The 20,596-nt window shown below is 43.4% G+C and overlaps 1 protein-coding gene across 1 annotated transcript in view; it reads right to left on the minus strand.

The window, feature by feature from the left end:
• The window catches only part of LOC106565575 (testis-expressed protein 264), a 202,354-nt gene that overhangs the window by 141,298 nt on the left and 40,460 nt on the right, over window positions 1-20,596 (minus strand). Inside the window, exon 2 of the mRNA XM_014132849.2 lies at window positions 1,066-1,287. Within this exon, the coding sequence (XP_013988324.2) occupies window positions 1,066-1,287 (222 nt within the window). The remainder of the gene's footprint in view (window positions 1-1,065; window positions 1,288-20,596) is intronic.

The raw sequence follows: 20,596 nt of genomic DNA on the forward strand, positions 1-20,596 counted from the left end.
GCTCGCGCGTTATGCCTTTGGATAGTGCTCTGTACGCACAAACAAAACGGAGGTATTTGGACATAAATATGGATTATTTCCAACAAAAACAACATTTCTTGTGGAAGTAGCAGTCCTGGGAGAGCATTCTGATGAAGATCAGCAAAGGTAAGAGCATATTTATAATACTAATTCTGAGTTTAGGTGACCCCGAACTTGGCGGGTGTCTGTATAGCTTGCTGTGATGGCGAGCTATGTACTCAGAATATTGAAAAATGTGCTTTCTCCGTAAAGCTATTTTAAAATCTGACACAGCGGTTGCATCCAGGAGTAGTCTATCTATAATTCTTTAAATAATTGTTATATATTTTGTCTACGTTTATGATGAGTATTTTTGTAAATTGATGTGCACATTCACCGGATGTTTTGGTGGGAATACATTTTCTGAACATCACGCGCCAATGTATAATGATGTTTTTGGATATAAATATGAACTTGATCGAACAAAACATACATGTATTGTGTAACATGATGTCCTAGGAGTGTCATCTGATGAAGATCGTCAAAGGTTAGTGCTTCATTTAGCTGTGTTTTGGGTTTTTGTGACACATGTCCTTGCTAGGAAAATGGCTGTGTGGTTATTTTTGTCTATGTACTCTCCTAACATAATCTAATGTTTTGCTTTTGCTGTAAAGCCTTTTTGAAATCGGACAATGTGGTTACATTAAGAAGAAGTGTATCTTTAAAATGGTGTAAAATAGTCGTATGTTTGAGAAATTGAAATTATGATATTTTTGTTGTTTTGTATTTCGCGCCATGCTATTTCACTGGCTGTTGAATAGTGTGGGACGGTCACGTCCCACCTTGCCCAGAGAGGTTAAAGCATTGTTGGTTAAGGGCTTGTAAGTAAGCATTTCACTGTTGTATTCAACGCATGTGACAAACACAATTTGATTAGATTTGCTACATCCCAGAGAAGGACAAGCAAAGGCTCAATGTGGTGGCTTAATTGTATGGAAGCCATACGTGAATGGTATGTACCACATAGGAATGAAGAGGACTCCAATGATAGTGTATGGTACATACCATGATGTAGTTGTGGAGCTCGGGGTAGACTTTGTAGGACGCCAGCCAGTGGGACAGGGGGGTGGTGGAAGGGAAGGTGGTGGTCACAGCCAGGGACACCTCAGGAAGGGACAGCACCTTGAAGCCAAACTTTTCATACAGCTTCTGGAGCTCCTCGTCAGGCTGCTCCTCTCCCTCGCTCAGGATACTGCCCACGATGTAGCGACACTGGTCATCAGGCACCTGAGAGAGAGAGAGAGAGAGAGAGAGAGAGAGAGAGAGAGAGAGGCAGAGAGAGGAACAGAAAGGGAGAGGGAAACGGAAACAGATACAAGATGAGACCAAAAAGTGATTCAAATATTCTGCACAGTACATATAAATCCCCATCCATCCTCCCAGCCCTCCAGTCAGACCAGCTAGTACAAGAAAACAACAGAAGGCAGAAGGAATGGGAGAATCTTTAAAACAGCAGTGTGTGCGTGTAAATCAGACAGTGAGCTGTCAATCACACTGGGCTCCAGCCTAGCTGCAGGCTTTCTGGTAGATGGTGAGACAGTGATATAAGAGATTTCAGAGACATGGCTGGTTGGCTGGGAGCTGCTGCTGTAGGCCTGTGAAGGTCCTCCTCTATGTGACTGGTGCCGTCTGTGGAGGCTGGCACGGCACAGGGTCACAGATGGCATCCAGCGTTACTCATCAACATCGCTGACAGCCCCATACACACATCTTATAATTACACCATTCACAATTCATCCCCTTTTCTCCTTTCTCTCCCCCTAAGCATACTTATTCAATACAAGTTTTCACACCATAAAGAAACCAGGCTAGGACCTGGTACAAGGTCAACCGATTGTGAAAAAAAAGAGTCACAAGTCTCCAGGTATGAGCTATACCCCTCAACCAACTAACATCCCTTTAATATCCTTACACCTCTTCCCCACCAGTGGCTGGGCCATGCAGGTAATATAATGAGTGACGGTGTCTGTATTCTACAGTCTGTATTATGTAAGCGGGCTATCCGTTGGATCTGCTGCTGTCTTCTTCACAGGCAACATCAGATGACGGGGAATTATTCTGTCAAGATCGTATTAGTTATATTTGATCTACTGCTCCGCTTTAAGCCAGTGCAAACAAACCCATTTACAACGGCTGTGTTCCTAGCTGCTTAGTACACAATCAACACCAAACGGTCCATATGGACGCTGCTTTGGTCCAGGCTGTGGATGTACACTGTAAGTTATGTTGACCTTCCTACATGAGCATGATAAAAGGTGTTGTCAACAGGGCTTGTGTATAATGACTGTCCCCTGTCAACACTGCCAGGCTATGATAAGACACCACTACATCCATTTAAATAAAAGGAGAGAGAAATGATCGCAGCCCTCCCATGGCCTATCTAACCATCTCTCTCTCCCTCCCTCATTCCCTCGCTCTCTAGACTCATAAACGGCCAGCTTGTTGCCCAAACGTAGCCCTTGCTGCTAATGATATCATTCAGAGCTCCTATCACTCACAGCGCACACACATACATATGCGCACACACTCGCCCCCCCACCCTCAAACAGTTGCAGACACAAACAGCAACACTGCTTCTCATCTCTCCTCCACTCTAGATAACACACCCCAGAGACTAAAGGCAATAGAAGAGAGAAGAGCAACGCTCCATGAAGCTATTGGAGTATCCTTTTCTCTCTCTCTCCCCCTCTTCTCTTGTCTCTCTGTATATATTTGTTAGGTTTATGTCTTAAAAAATCTAAACGCACAGGGAGAATTCTGCCAGTCAGTCTGTCTGAGGCAGACAGCTGCGTTCTCAAAGCCAACCACGGCTCCTTAAACAGTTGTTCTGAAAAACAGAGCTGGCTTCACTGGGCTCTGCGTCTGTCCACAGACGAGGCTGAGGAGAGTTGCCAGTGCCCTTTGATTGGCCCAGGCGAACAACTGGCACGTTGGCTAACTGGAAGACAGTTGAGCTCACCGCACCGTAATTGGATGGCATAGTTGTCGAGTCGCCTTGCCAAGCCTCAGAAAACCAATTCAGCACATTTTATTTTATTTCTTTATTTAACCAGGTAGGCCAGTTGAGAACAAGTTCTCATTTACAACTGCGACCTGGCCAAGATAAAGCAAAGCAGTGCGACAAAAACAACAACACAGAGTTACACATGGGATAAACAAATGTACAGTCAATAACACAATAGAAAAATCTGTATACAGTTTGAGCAAATGAAGTAAGGAGGTAAGGCAATAAATAGGCCAATAGTGGTGAAGTAATTACAATTTAGCAATTTACACTGGAGTGATAGATGTGCAGATGAGGATGTGCAAGTAGAGATACTGGTGTGCAAAAGAGCAGAAAAACAAATATGGGGATGAGGTAGGTAGTTGGTTGGATGGATGGGCTATTTACAGAGATGGGCTGTGTACAGCTGCAGCAATTGGTAAGCTGCTCTGACAGCTGATGCTTAAAGTTAGTGAGGGAGATATGAGTCTCCAGCTTCAGTGATTTTTGAAATTCGTTCCAGTCATTGGCAGCAGTGAACTGGAAGGAAAGGCAGCCAAAGGAGGTGTTGGCTTTGGGGATGACCAGTGAAATATACCTGCTAGAGTGCGTGCTATGGGTGGGTGTTGCTATGGTGACCAGTGAGCTGAGATAAGGCGGAGCTTTACCTAGCAAAGACTTATAGATGACCTGGAGCCAATGGGTTTGGAGGCTATTTTGTAAATGACGTCGCCGAAGTCAATGATTGGTAGGATAGTCAGTTTTACGAGGGTATGTTTGGTAGCATGAGTGAAGGAGGCTTTGTTACGAAATAGGAAGCAAATTCTAGATATAACTTTGGATTGGATATGCTTAATGTGAGTCTGGAAGGAGAGTTTACAGTCTAGCCAGACACCTAGGTATTTATAGTTGTCCACATATTCTAAGTGGGGGGGGGGGGTTAGAAGGATTGCTTTATCCTATCCCAGGTCGTGAAGTGCTTTAAGAAACTAGTCAAGGATCATATCACCTCCACCCTACCTGACACCCTAGACCCCCTCCAATTTGCTTACCGCACCAATAGGTCCACAGACGACGCAATCGCCATCACACTGCCCTAACCCATCTGGACAAGAGGAATACCTATGTAAGAATGCTGTTCATCGACTACAGCTCAGCATTTAACACCATAGTACCGTCCAAACTCGTCATTAAGCTTGAGACCCTGGGTCTCGACCCCGCCCTGTGTAACTGGGTGCTGGACTTCCTGACGGGACACCCCCAGGTGGTGAGGGTAGGAAACAACATCTCCACCCCGCTGATCCTCAACACTGGGGCCCCACAAGGGTGCGTTCTCAGCCCTCTCCTGTACTCCCTGTTCACCCATGACTGCGTGGCCATGCACACCTCCAACTCAATCATCAAGTTTGCAGACGACACTACAGTGGTAGGCTTGATTACCAACAACAACGAGACGGCCTACAGGGAGGTGGTGAGGGCCCTCAGAGTGTGGTGTCAGGAAAATAACCTCACACTCAACGTCAACAAAACAAAGGAGATGATCGTGGACTTCAGGAAACAGCAGAGGGAGCACCCCCCTATCCACATCGATGGGACAGTAGTGGAGAAGGTGGAAAGTTTTACGTTCCTCGGCGTACACATCACGGACAAACTTAAAATGGTCCACCCACACAGACAGCGTGGTGAAGAAGGCGCAACAGCGCCTCTTCAACCTCAGGAGGCTGAAGAAATTTGGCTTGTCACCAAAAACACTCAAACTTTTACAGATGCACAATCGAGAGCATCCTGTCGGGCTGTATCAAGTGTCAAGGGAAGTCAAGTCTGGAGTGAACCAAGGGCTATATCTGTTCTTAGTTCCAAATTTTTTGAAAGGGGCATGTCTATTTAAGATGGTGAGGAAAGCACTTTTAAAGAACAACCAGGCATCCTCTACAGACGGGATGAGGTTAATATCCTTCCAGGATACCTGGGCCAGGTCGATTAGAAAGGCCTGCTCGCAGAAGTGTTTTAGGGAGCGTTTGACAGTGATGAGGGGTGGTCGTTTGACCGCTTGACCGCGGACCCATAACAGACGCAGGCAATGAGGCAGTGATTGCTGAGATCCTGCTTGAAAACAGCAGAGGTGTATTTAGAGGGCAAGTTGGTCAGGATGATATCTATGAGGGTGCCCATGTTTACGAATTTGGGGTTGTAGGGTAGGTTCCTTGATAATTTGTGTGAGATTGAGGGCATCTAGCTTTGATTGTAGGACGGCCGGAGTGTTAAGCATATCCCAATTTAGGTCACCTAGCAGTACGAACTGTGACGATAGATGAGGGGCAATCAATTCACATATGGTGTCCAGGGCACAGCTGGGAGCTGAGGGGGGTCTATAAGAAGCGGCAACAGTGAGGGATTTATTTCTGGAGAGATGGATCTTTAAAAGTAGAAGCTCGAACTGTTTGGGCATAGACTGGATAGTATGACAGAACTCTGCAGGCTCTCTCTACAGTAGATTGCAATTCCGCCCCCTTTAGAAGTTCTGTCTTGACGGAAAATATTGTAATTGGGGATGGAAATTCCAGAATTTTTGGTCTTCCTAAGCCAGGATTCAGGCACATTAGAGTTGTGGAGTGTGCTAAAGCAGTGAATAAAGCAAACTTAGGGATGAGGCTTCTGATGTTAACATGCATGAACCCAAGACTTTTACGGTTGCAGAAGTCAACAAATGAGAGTGCCTGGGGACACACAGGGCCTGGGTTAACCTCTACATCACCAGAGAAACAGAGGAGGAGGGTACGGCTAAAGGCTATAAGAACTGGTCGTCTAGTGCTTTGGGAACAGAGAATAAAAGGAGACGATTTCTGGGCGTGGTAGAATAGATTCAGGGCATAGTGTACAGACAAGGGTATGGTAGGATGCGAGTACAGTGGGGGTAAACCTAGGCATTGAGTGATGATGAGAAGCTGATCGACACAGATTAATCACACGGTGTAAGCTCAATCACATCTCTACCACCAAGAACATCAGCCAGAATTTACACAAACTGCCAGAACCTGAAGCTGTGATTCTTATGTGCAACTTTAACAGTCATTGTTTATTCTTCCCCCCATGCTTTAGAATGCTTATTGTTTCCTAATGCAGACTCATCGGGCTGACTTTAGTGCCCACGGGACTCCAAGATAGCTTTCTTTCAGAAATGGTGCCCTTCTCCTTCCCTCTGCCCCGGTTCCTCTCTAAGCCAGGTCTCCTGAGACCTGTTGAGAAGAAAAGTCAATTTGAAAGAAATTCTTTGCTTGGAGGTGATAGGGCTTTTTCTGACAGATGAGGGCTCTCCAACAATAGAAAGGTAGGGCTGGCCGGGGTAGTTCTTTATTAGCAGACACGTAATGAGGATTTACTCTCCTCATATTCCCCGCTCTTGGGCCCTCTGTGCTCTTCCCTCCCGTCTCCCACTTCTGGGAATTAATTCTTCTCAATAATCGGCCCGCTTTCAAATCCCTCATCGCTAAGGCGTTAGCGCTGTTGGGAGGACTGGGTGGGGTACACACATACTTGTTTTTCAGCTAGGAGGAGAGAGGCCCAACCTCTGTATTACATTCCCAATAGAAAAGAGAGGTACATAATGATGGAGCTCCATGCACTCTGCCCAGCCAATAATCACACCCATGAAAATGTAACAGCCAGGTAGGCCTACAATCAACAATATATTAGGCTGGATTGGCAACGTGGGATCATTTAGCCCCCTGATAAATCCTGGAGAAGGGTTAACAGGCTGGATCAGGACTGGATCATCAGCTCACTGTCTATGTTTGGCCTACATGATGTCCACTCCACACCACTCATTAGACCCATTTTCCAGATACAGATTAATACTAGTCCTGGAATAAAGATGACAATAGAGATTCCTCATTGAGAGACATTGTTAATCGAGGAGGATTAATCTGGGTATGGGAAATCAGCCCCTTTTGTTGACAGATGCCGGAGTAGCACACAGGGTTTCTCTAAGCGTAACACAATAAGGTGGGGTTCTTTCCTCTCCGGGCTCTGGTGGCAGGGTTCACCAATCACCCCTCCAGTCACAGCAGGGGGAAAACCGTTAGTGTCCTCATTGTAGTTGATTTAGCACTGTGGTTTCAAACTACAGCAATGCCCTCTATCAAATTTCTAGGGATGCACAACATGTCGGTGAGCATATCGGAATCGGCCATTATTAGTTAAAAATGCGTCGGCAACACCAATGTGCAAAACCGATATCAAAGCTGACGTGCAGACCTATATAACGTAAATAGACGATGTAATGACGCCACAAAAAAATACAGCGCTACACAGAACAAAAGCAGGAAAATGCTAAGTGCATAAGTGCACACTTCCAACAACTAAACAAGTTCAAGTCGAGCAGTCATTTGAAAGAGTAAGAACATTTCAGCGAGTCAACTCAAAAGCGAAATCCATGAATTAAAATATCGGATATCGGTATCGGCCAAAAAATGTCATATCGGTGCATCCTTAAATTTTATCTGTCTTGGTTAGCTTGTGTAGTCCAAAATAAGTAGAAAGTGCCCCAGAAACAGGATAATGTGGTACACGTGTTTACTGACTGTTGTGATGGGATGGATGGAGCTGAGAGGCTGTGTGATTGTGAAGCAACACTGCACTACAGTCAATAGATCTGTGAATTTGGAGCCTCTTGACCTCAGCATCCTCCTTAACATCAATGTCTTCAGTAAGGCATGAGAAAATGATGGACGATGGATGCAGCATTCAGTCCAACAACATCACAGAGTCTGTGGAGTGGAGCGCAGTAAACAAGCACAAAACTCACCCACATCTCTGGATGAACAGCAGAGTAGTTGACAAACAATTCACATCAATGCCTATTCTAGAAAATTGCTTTTCTGCATGGGGGTTTACAATTATGGCGTGTAGTATAGCCTATGCGTGAAGTCAGACTATATTGGGGTTAGCACTTTATTTTAAGGGTCTGTAATAAAACATTTATTAATCATGAATAAGCCATTTACTGATCATTAATAAAGTATTTTTGCAGTCCTTAATCTAAAGTAAGTGCAGTTTTTACTTTATAAATGTTGAGTGACCACCAGTGTAATTTCTCACAAAAAAGATAGCATGCCATTGATAGACATTTCTGCAGTATACACTCAGTGGCCAGTTTATTAGGTATACACTTAATGGCCAGTTCATCTAGTACTGGGTCGGACCCCCCCTTTGCCTCCAGAACAGCCTGAATTCTTTGGGGCATGGAAACGTTGCTTAATTGGTATCAAGGGACCTAACGTGTGCCAGGAAAACATTTCCCACACAATAACACCACCAACCCGTACCATTTGGGGCCATGGACTGCTGCTTACGCCACATCCTGATTCTGCCTTCAGCATGACGCAACAGGAATCGGGATTTGTCAGACCAGGCAATGTTTTTCCACTCCACAATTGTCCAGTGTTGGTGATCGCGTGCCCACTAGAGTCGCTTCTTCTTGTTTATAGCTGATAGGAGTGGAACCAGGTGTGGTCTGGTTGTCTGCTGCGATAGCCCATCGGTGACAAGGACCGATGCATTGTGCGTTCTGAGATGCCGTTCTGCACACCACTGTTGTACTGCGCCATTATTTGCCTGTTAGTGGCCCGCCTGTTAGCTTGCACAATTCTTGCCGTTCTCCTCCGACCTCTCAGCAACAAGCTGTTTTTTCCCACAGGACTGCCGCTGACTGGATGTTTTTTGTTTGTCGCACAATTCTTGGTAAACCTTAAAACTGTTAGGCATGAAAAGCCCAGGATGATGGCCGTTTCTGAGTTACTGGAACCAGCATGCCAGGCACCGACAATCATAACACGCTCAAAGGTCACTCGTTTAGCCCATTCAAAAGTTAAATCGAACAGTAACTGAATGCCTCGATGGCTGTTTGCCTGCTTTATACAGCAAACCACCGCCACGTGATTCACTGTCTGTAGGAGGGAACCATTTAAATGAACGGGGTGGTGTACCTAATAAACAGAATATATACACGTGTGAATAACTAGCTTAGTAACATTTACAAATGTGTGAGTAATGACTAATGCATGGTGAGCAAACTGTTTATAAATGTCTTAGAATTGTCTTATAAAAATGGTTAATTATGGACCTTTCAAATAAAGTGTTACAGATTTGGGCTATGGAGTAGATGAGATATCGATCCACAGAGAACAGAGCAAAGTCACTGACACAGAGTGAGGAGAGGAGATTGAGAGAACAGGAGGACACATTCAAACAAAAAGAGCTCCAGTATTCAAGTGCTTCTCCCTGCCTTTTTGTGTGAGATGAGAGACGGCCTGTCAGTTGCTGCTGTTGTTAAGGTGTCTGATTAGAAACCATTAGCCCCCCCATAGACCCACGACACAGACAATAGATTCCCAGGCTGACTGAAATTGAAACTAATGGGGCTTCACAGCGGAGAGACTGCATGTACTGTATCTTACGGCGTTGGTCTGTTTCAGGACAAATTAATGGGGCGGCAAATAAAGTATGCATGCAAATAAAAGCAGTACGGAAAACATTGAGGCTGTGATGGTCAATTTATTGTGTATGTGGATGGAATCAGGATTCAAATCCAAAACAACTGGCAGTGTGTCTAGGCTATCTGTCAATCATCACTACTTTAGAAAGACAATAGTCTTTTACATAATTACAATATGGTAACAATAATTAAAACCCACTTGAGTATGAATGTGCTTGATTTGAACTCCTGCTAGCGTACCTGTAGAGTTCTAGTCATTGTGTTAATGCTAGGCTAGTTAGCAATGGCTCATGAAACTCAAGTCCTCATCCTCGGTCCTGAAGAGTCAAGGGCCCCCAATGGCTCACACAGAGAAACAGCTGTCCACACACTCTCCCCTCAGGATGCCCTTAGACTTCCCTGCTTCCCTGAGTTGTCCGCTGGAGGCTGGACACATGCACACAAACTCTTTACTACTGCATTGTACCACTGATGTGTGGCTGGGTTTCGATTCTATTACCAATTGGATAAATAGTCTTCAAATCCCCAAATCAAATCACATTTTATTGGTCACATACACATGGTTAGCAGATGTTAATGCGAGTGTAGCGAAATGCTTGTGCTTCTAGTTCTGACAATGCAGTAAAATCTAACAAGTAATCTAACAAATTCACAATGACTACCATACACACAAATGTAAGAGGATAAATGAGAATATGTACATACAGTTGAAGTCGGAAGTTTACGTACACCTTAGCCAAATACATTTAAACTCCGTTTATTTAAACCTAGTAAAATTCCCTGTCTTAGGTCAGTTAGGATCACCACTTTATTTTCAGAATGTGAAATGTCTGAATAATAGCACAGAGAATTATTTATTTCAGCTTTTATTATGTTCATCACATACCCAGTGGGTCAGAAGTTTACATACACTCAATTAGTATTTGGTATGATTGCCTTTAAATTGTTTAACTTGGGTCAAACGTTTCGGGTAGCCTTCCACAAGCTTCCCACAATAAGTTGAGTGAATTTTGGCCCATTCCTAATGACAGAGCTGGTGTAACTGAGTCAGGTTTGTAGGCCTCCTTGCTCGCACAAGCTTTTTCAGTTCTGCCCTAAAATGTTCTATAGGATTGAGGTCAGGGCTTTGTGATGGCCACTCCAATACCTTGACTTTGTTGTCCTTAAGCCATTTGCCACAACTTTGGAAGTATGCTTGAGGTCATTGTCCATTTGGAAGACCCATTTGCGACCAAGCTTTAACTTCCTGACTGATGTCTTGAGATGTTGCTTCAATATATCCACATAATTTTCCTACCTCATGATGCCATCTATTTTGTGAAGTGCACCAGTCCCTCTGCGGCAAAGCACCCCCACAACATGATGCTGCCACCCCCGTGCTTCAAGTTTGGGATGATGTTCTTCGGCTTGCAAGCATCCCCCTTTTTCCTCCAAACATATGATGGTCATTAGGTCCAAACAGTTCTATTTTTGTTTCATCAGACCAGAGGACATTTCTCCAAAAAGTATGATCTTCGTCCCCATGTGCAGTTGCAAACCGTAGTCTGGCTTTTTTATGGCGGTTTTGGAGCAGTGGCTTCTTCCTTGCTGAGCGGCCTTTCAGGTTATGTCGATATAGAACTTTTACTGTTTTACTGTGGATATAGATACTTTTGTACCGGTTTCCTCCAGCATCTTCACAAGGTCCTTTGCTGTTGTTCTGGGATTCATTTGCACTTTTCGCACCATCTCCGTTTTTACAGATGAACGTGGTACCTTCAGGCATTCGGAAATTGCTCCCAAGGATGAACCAGACTTGTGGAGGTCTACAATTGTTTTCTGTAGTCTTGGCTAATTTATTTTGATTTCCCCATGATGTCAAGCAAAGAGGCACTGAGTTTGAAGGTAGGCTTGAAATACATCCACAAGTACACCTCCAATTGACTCAAATGATGTCAATTAGCCTATCAGAAGCTTCTAAAGCCATGACATAATTTCCTGGACTTTTCCAAGCTGTTTAAAGGCACAGTCAACTCAGTGTATGTAAACGTCTGACCCACTGGAATTGTGATACAGTGAATTCTAAGTGAAATAATCTGTCTGTAAACAATTGTTGGAAAAATTACTTCTGTCATGCACAAAGTAGATGTCCTAACCGACTTGCCAAAATAATAGTTGGTTAACAAGACATTTGTGGAGTGGTTGAAAAACAAGTTTCAATGACTCCAACCTAAGTGTATGTAAACCTCCGACTTCATCTGTATAAATATATGGATGAGCGATGGACGTGCGGCATAGGCAAGATGCAGTAGATGGTATAGTATACAGTATATACATATGAGATGAGTAATGTAGGATATGTAGACATTAATAAAATGCCGTTATTTAAAGTGACTAGTGATACCATTACAAAATAAATGTATTAAATGTATTAAAGTGGCAAGAGATTTGAGTCTGTATGTTGGCAGCAGCCACTATGTTAGTGATGGCTGTTTAACAGTCTGATGGCCTTGAGATAGAAGCTGTTTTTCAGTCTCTCGGTCCCAGCTTTGATGCACCTGTACTGACCTTGCCTTCTGGATGATAACGGGGTGAACAGGCAGTAGCTCGGGTGGTTGTTGTCCTTGATGATCTTTTTGGCTTTCCTGTGACATCGGGTGCTGTAGGTGTCCTGGAGGGCAGGTATTTTGCCCCGGTGATGCGTTGTGCAGACCGAACTACCCTCTGGAGAGCCTTGCGGTTGTGGGCAGAGAAGTTGCTGTTCCAGGCGGTGACACAGCCCGACAGGATGCTCTCAATTGTGCATCTGTAAAAGTTTGTGAGTGTTTTTGGTGACAAGACAAATTTCGCCAGCCTCCTGAGGTTGAAGAGGCGGTATTGCGCCTTCTTCACCACACTGTCTGTGTGGGTGGACCATTTCAGTTTGCCCGTGATGTGTACGCCGAGGAACTTAAAACTTTCCCCACTACTGTCCCGTGGATGTGGATGGGGGATGCTCCCTCTGCTGTTTCCTGAAGACCACAATCATCTCATTTGTTTTGTTGACTTTGAGTGAGAGGTTATTTTCCTGACACCACACTCCGAGGGCCCTCACATCCTCCCTGTAGGCTGTCTCGCCGTTGTTGGTAATCAAGCCTACCACTGTGGTGTCGACTGCAAAATTGATGATTGAGTTGGAGGTGTGCATGGCCACACAGTCATGGGTGAACAGGGAGTACAGGAGAGGGCTGAGAACGCACCCTTGTGGGGCCCCAGTGTTGAGGATCAGTGGGGGGGAGATGTTGTTTCCTACCCATACCACCTGGGGGTGGCCTGTCAGAAAGTCCAGGACCCAGTTGCACAGGGCGGGGTCGAGACCCAGGGTCTCGAGCTTAATGACAAGTTGAGGGTACTATGGTGTTAAATGCTGAGCTGTAGTCAATGAACAGCATTCTTACATAGGTATTCCTCTTGTCCAGATGAGATAGGGCAGTGTACAGTGTGATGGCGATTGCGTCGTCTGTGGATCTATTGGGGCGGTAAGCAAATTGGAGTGAGTCTAGGGTATCAGGTAGGGTGGAGTTGATATGACTCTTGACTATTCTCTCAAAGCACTTCATGATGACAGAAGTGAGTGCTATGGGGCGGTAGTCATTTAATTAAGTTATCTTAGCTTTCTTGGGAACAGGAACAATGGTGGCCATCTTGAAGCATGTGGACACAGACTGTGATAGGGATTGATTGAATATGTCCGTAAACACATCAGCCAGCTAAACACACCGCGTCCTCTGCGAATGCTCTGAGGACGCAGCTAGGGATGCTGTCTGGGCCGGCAGCCTTGCGAGGGTTAACACGTTTAAATGTTTTACTCACGTAGGCCACGGGGAAGGAGAGCCCATAGGCTTTGGTAGCAGGCAGTGTCAGTGGCACTTTATTGTCCTCAAAGAAAGGAAAGAAGTTGTTTGATATGTCTGGGGGCAAGACGTCCATGTCCGCGACGGGGCTGGTTTTCTTTTTGTAATGCGTGATTGACTGTAGACCCTGCCACATACGTCTCGTGTTTGAGCCGTTGAATTGCGACTCTACTTTGTCTCTATACTGACACTTTGCTTGTTTGATTCCCTTGCGGAGGGAATAGCTACACTTTGTATTCAGTCATGTTTCCAGTCGCCTTGCCATGATTAAATGTGGTGGTTTTATATTTATATTTGGCGGTGAAACGAGGCTACTCAGGAGAGAAAAAAACCTCACCCAAATGTATAACCCCGTTGGAAAATATAAATGGACTGTTTGAAAATGTAAAGATATATATATTTTTTATGTGAATCACATTTTTATTTGCCGTTCCCCCGACAGCATTGCGCGTACCCCAGTTTGGGAATACCTGCGATACTGGTATCATTACAGCCCTAGTCTATGACATTGGTAAACAGTGTAAAATATCAACATCATACTCCAGGTGTGAAATAAGTGTCCAAGTGACCAAGAATCCCCCATGCAATGAGTCCTGCTGTACACCTACTCCTGTTCTCCTGATGCAGTCAGTCCCACTACAGAGACCTCCATTAACTTTAATGGGAAAACTGTGGAGTTGGGATTAGACATATTGTTAATGCATCATGGTGTTGACTTAAGAATCCTGCGGGAACTAGACATTTCAGAGCATTTTTAAGGCCTGGGCCTATTCATCCCTCATTTTACATCCCCTTTAAAAAAGGTATCTCCTTGCCGGAAGCATCACTTTCATGTTTGTAGCTGTCGACAGGCGCTAAAATGCTAATCAATTTGACTGGTAGTGCTGCGGCGCTGGGCGCTCTGATCTGAGATTCCTATTGATGAGTCGGAGCGTCGCTCTTCTCCGCTCGCCAGCCAACCTCTCAAGAAGGTCAGACTCCTGCAAATTTACACTCCTTAGCCGAGGCAGCTTTACGCCTCTTTCCTCTCTCTCACTTTCTCTTTCAGCTGTTTCCCACTCACATCCTCACTATCACGACGCATATGAAATCTGATTTTCTCCTGGTTGTGACTGGGAGGCAGTAGGAGTGGGGCTGCTGGCTGCAATAGTAGGCTACTGCTACAAACTGGACTTCCAGCATGTGGGTGGATACTGGATACACACAACATGGCAGGTTTGGATTCTGTTAAGGTGCAGTGTCAGAAGCGGTCGGGGTGTGTGGTGAGGGCTGGTTTAGACAACCTTTGATCAGCACAGAGAAATGCGTGAATGTGATACTTATCTGCACTGATCATGATCATCTGTACAACTCTGCTACTCTCCGACTGTGAGTGCAGTTTGAAGGAAGTTGCTAACTAGCACAATAATTAACTAGAGTTAGCAGAATGACTGGACGCATGCTAGCAGATACCCATAGACTTCCAGTCCTTGCGCTAAAGCAAGTTAGCATTGGCTCGCAAAACTACCTCTAACTTCCTTCTTCATACTTGACACAGATACATAAAAATGGTATCCATCTGACTCTGGGGAAGTAAATAAACGGCCTCATTGCCAAAATACCAAAGTATCCCTTTAATGACTGTGGCCAATCGCATCAGTCAGGGAGTCTGTCTGCTTTCCCCTGGACCTCTCCCTATACACCACACTAGAGAGCACCATAGACCTGATGTCTCTCCACTCAAACGGTCCAATAAGTTGAGGAAACAATGACATCGCTGTGGTCTACATGCCTACCTGTCCAGTGTGTAGTCTGCTGCCTCTCCTATGAGGTAGACTGACCTAAGACCTGACCTGTGTCAGCAGCCCGTTAGGACCCTCGGGCCTGTGTGATAATGAGATCAGAGAATTACACCAATTAAAACAGACACACATACACACACACACACAAAGACCTGCTGCCTGCCCGCCCGTCACTGGGCAGCCCGGACAGGAGAGCCAGCCAGGCCTAAAGCTAATTGGCTGTCTGGGTTGTAACTGTGGCTGTGATAGCCCAACATAGAGAAGAGTGGATGCCAGTCACCTCAGAGTGACCATATCAGACTAATAGTGGACAGACTGGCTATAGATCTAGGTCAAATTTAGATGCTTAGCCTAATATCAAAATGACATGCAATGCATGTATGCGAAATGATTCCTGTTAGTTATGCTAATAGTGTGTGTGGATGCAAAATGATTCCTGTTAGTTATGCGAATAGTGTGTGTGGGTTTGTGTGTGTGCGTGTGTGTGCATTCCTGCAAATATCCCTCTGCAATAGGCACGCAATCACTGCCATCTAGTGGTAAACAATGTACCATTACAAGAACATAATAACACATTTATAACCTTCTTCATTTCTACCAAGTCAAAATAAAAATAACCTAATGCAAATAAAAGTTGCTCTTAAAATCCCCCAATGTTTAACGTCTGAAATACTTAATCTAAACAGTAGGCCTATGCACTGGGTGATGAGGGGCCAACTATACTGAACAAAAATAAAAATGCAACATGCAACAATTTTTACGATTTTACTGAATGACAATTCAACTGAAATAAATTAATTAGGCCCTAATCTATGGATTTCACATGACTGGGCAGGGGTGCAGCCATAGGCCCACCCACTTGGGAGCCAGGCCCACCCACTGGGGAGCCAGGCCCAGCCAATCAGAATTAGTTTTTCCCCACAAAAGGGATTTATTAGACAGAAATACTCCACAGTTTCATCATGTCTGGGTGACTGGTCTCAGACGATCCCGCAGGTGAAGAAGCTGGATGTGGAGGTCCTGGGCTGGCGTGGTTTCATGTGGTTTGTGGTTGAGAAGCTGGATGGAGGTACTGCCAAATTCTCTAAAACGACGTTGGAGGCATTGTGCACAAAATATGAGAAATACGATTTTGGTGCATATGGAACATTTCTGGGATATTTTGTTTCTGCTCATGAAACATGGGACCCAACAACACCTTGGGAGCAACAACACTTTACATGTTGCGTTTAGATTTTTGCCAGTATAATAGTCCTTTAGGCCAGGGTTTCCCAAACACAGCTGATTAAAATATTCAAAGCTTGATGATGAGTTGGTTATTTGAATCAGCTGTGTAGTGCTAGGGCATAAAACTAAATGTGCACGGGGGGGGGGGCCCAGGACCGAGTTTTGGAAACCCTGCTTCAGGCCATGCTAGCCTATATTATGACTGGCAGTGTATGAGTATATGACAACCTCTCTTCAGCTGCTGCTTTACATTACTGGAGCAGTTAAGGAATGTCTACAACCAAAAGAGCCATTGACAAACTAACTCATTCGCATGTCCATTAAGTGACGGTTGGTTGGCAGGCCTGTAAGACATGGTTTTGAAGCTAACACAAGAGAGTTAGGCTTTAGAAGATCATTTCTGCTCTGTCTGTATCCATCAGGCATCCTTTCCCCAAGGGAAGGCAGACAGTCCATTCCCTTGCTAGTGAGGTTGAAACGTACTTTCTCTCTCGCTTCTCATCAGTTCCGCTTGTGAGGGGACATTAATTGCACACCCCACATGCATATTAAAACAGCTCGGTTAAAAAGCCTGTCAAAACACACTCACAAAAATATTAATGCATGAACGAAACAGACAGACAACAGCATGTTTCCCACTTCCCCCCTTTTCAAATATTGCCTTTCCCCTTCAAGAACTAATGAGCCATTTGGATTGTTCCGTATTTGGCTGTGAACTGGTATTTTGGATGAAGGCATATGGTGAAGTGGCATTGGCAGCCCATGGATATGTGATGGACATTTTTATATTTGTGCTTTTCTACTTACCCATTTCTATGTTTGTGCTTTCTATAAACCAATTTCTGCGTTCATGCAGATGACTGATTGAATGAATCCTCACTATCAGTATCTGCAATTTGGCAGTACGCCCAGAACCTTGTTTAGAGAAAGGGATATCTCAGTTTCAAGGTCTCAGCTTGGAGAGAAGAAGCATCCTGAGGTATTGATCTGTCACATGCATGACCCAGTATTGGCCGTCCAATAAATTAAGCAAACATTAATTATGAATGATGAATAAGCTAAATCATTCAGTATATAAGGGAAACTAACGGGACTGCCACGTTAGAGCTCCTAACAGACGTTCACTTTGATGAATTGAGTTTGTTAGAACCTCTCCAGCACCCTGACAATAAACAATGATTAATTTAAGATTGACTTTGAGTGTCCCTAGTGGTAATTTTCAATAGAGGACAATTTGGCGTCACGAAAAGGATTATTGATTGTGCCTGCGGAGCATTCCAGTGGGGGTCTGCGAGGAAAACCGGTGGCACATTTTATGAAGCATGAGGGAAATTCCTGTCTGAAAAAATCACGACGAGGACCCGCCCAGACCAGACCCTTACTGTGAGCTGCCCAGGAGGAGACACATCGTCCGCAAACAAAAGAGGGACATGTCTTCTGAAAATCAGTACATCAATTTAAATGAATCTGTATAAAAACATTTTTAAAGATAAAACATTTAATTAAAGCAAGTAGAGAGAAGACTATTCACTAGTTTTATGAGAAGACTCGAAACCTTAATGACTTGGAGAAGATCTGCAAAGAGGAGTGGGACAAAATCCCTCCTGAGATGTGTGCAAACCTGGTGGCCAACTACAAGAAATGTCTGACCTCTGTGATTGCCAACAAGGGTTTTGCCACCAAGTACTAAGTCATGTTTTGCACAGGGGTCAAATACTTATTTCCCTCATTAAAATGCAAATCAATTTATAACATTTTTTACATGCGTTTTTCTGGATTTTTTGTTGTTATTCTGTCTCTCACTATTCAAATAAACCTACCATTAAAATTATAGACTGATCATTTCTTTGTCAGTGGGCAAACGTACAAAATCAGCAGGGGATCAAATATTTTTTTCCCTCACTGTAACACAAGGTATTTTCTAATATGGGGTGTTATTTATGTGTAGGACGTAGCGGCAAGAGAACCGTGGAAGATACATATGGTGCATAGCAAGTAATTTTTATTTTATCTTTATTATTTTACTTTTACAAGAGAATCGTTGAAGATGCACATGGGTAATAAAGAAGATTACCGAGTGTGTTTGGGAATAGTAATAAGTGAATGTGGGTGTGAAAATTGTGTGATTGAGATATGGGATGTTAAGCTGATTGAAATTTGGATAATAAGCTGATTGATATTTGGATAACAAGAGCTGATTGGAATTTGGATTATGAGATCGATTGAAATGTGGATATTAAGCTATTTAAAATTTGGATAACAAGAGGATTGAAATTAGGATATTAAACTGATTGAAATTTGGATGATAAGAGGATTGAAATTTAGCTATTAATTATTGACTGAATGAGAGCTGTCAGGGGACTAGCTCCGATGTGAATACGGAGTGAATGTGAGCTGAGTTTTCCAGTTCTGTGTGAGCTGATCTATAACGTTATCCATGTTATCTACAGGTAGAGGATAACATGTCTCAGAAATCTCATTCGAGATAACATGTCTCAGAGGATGTCTCGATTAGTAACGAGGATAACATGTTTAAATTAGTAACGAAGATAACATATCTCTGAGGGTAACATTATTAATTTTTTGTGATTACATGAGGATAACATGTCTCATCAGTGGAGTTTGATGTATTACGTTATTATGCATGTGGAATATGAAAGGAGAGAGAACCATTTCTGAATATGCTGTTAAATAGAACAACTAGTATAAATATCTGAACCCCTGTATGAAGAGAACACTAGTCTAAAGGAGGAATTTGTGATGTAACACAAATGTATAATGGGTTACTAGAGATAAAGTAACATAATATTGAGTATAATGGGTTACTAGAGATCTGATGAAGTAACAATAGAAAAAAAATACAAAAAAATATACAACTTGCACACCCACACAAGTGGTGTAAATAGTATTCTGAGCAATGTTCAGTGGTCCCTTTATGGATCATTTGAGGTATGATAAGGTTAAAGCATTGTACAGGACTTGACTTACCCCTAACCAATAAAACTATAAACGCTTATGAGATTTCTTCCACCCTGGTAATACATTTTGAAATAAACCCTATACCCTGTTAAATAGAAAAATGATTTTCTGTATTCACCTACTCAACTGTTTAACTTGCTAGGTAGAGACTTATTATGGACAGAGCATGCCATCAACAGGGGACTGATAGACAGTGCCAGCTCAGTTAACACATATTGATCCCTCCAACGCATTACATATGAATCTTAAAATAATAAACATTTAACAAATATTGAAGCAGAAAGTGAATATCCAACAGACATTTTAAATACATTTAGAGTAACTTTTGAAGGTATACTAAGATGAAAACAATGCCTTCCAATATAGAGAAAGTTATCATGTTTGATTTGTTTTGTTTTCAACCTTGCAATAGGGGGAAAAGCAGAATGTTGTTTGAGAGTGATCCATGTGTATTAGTAGTAGTAGATTGACAAGTTCCTCCTATTGGGAAGAAGGGAGTTGAAGGAAACAGATATGGAGACTATTGAAAGTACATGGTAATTGGCTTGCAGATAGCACTCTAATACTGCAATATCTTAGTAATTTGATTGAGCATTGGGACTGATATTAAATTCGAGGCAGCTCCCTCTTAAAGGCCTGGTCCACTGCTCTCGTGTTTAAGTCATCTGTTGTTTGGGTTAGAGATAACAGTCCCGTGGAACAATAGTTCACACTGAACTCAAACAGGCTGTAAGAGAGACAGTGGGGAAATTAGGGACAGTTTGTACAGAATTGTGTGTCAATGCAACAGGTGAAAATTACAATGATTACAAGAGAGGGGCTCTGGGACTGTTTACTTTAGAAGGTGCCTATTCAGCTTGATGGGACACTATCATCTGATGTGTTTTAACCTGTTGGGGCTAGGGGGCAGTATTGAGAATTTTGAAAAAAATATGTGCCCATTTTTAACTGCCACCTACACCAACTCAGAAGCTAGAATATGCATATTATTACCAGATTTGGATAGAAAACACTCTGAATTTTCTAAAACTGTTTGAATGGTGTCTGTAAGTATAACAAAACTCATATGGCAGGCAAAAACCTGAGAAAACCTGAGAGAAAAAAATAATTTTGTGGCTGTACTATTTTTTTTAATCATTGTTTAATAGATACCACAGTGAGAAAGGATTCATTTCGCAACTCCTACGGCTTCCACTAGATG

The sequence above is a fragment of the Salmo salar genome, chromosome ssa12 (genome assembly GCF_905237065.1).
Source record: "Salmo salar chromosome ssa12, Ssal_v3.1, whole genome shotgun sequence".
Classification (NCBI taxonomy): Eukaryota; Metazoa; Chordata; class Actinopteri; order Salmoniformes; family Salmonidae; genus Salmo; species Salmo salar.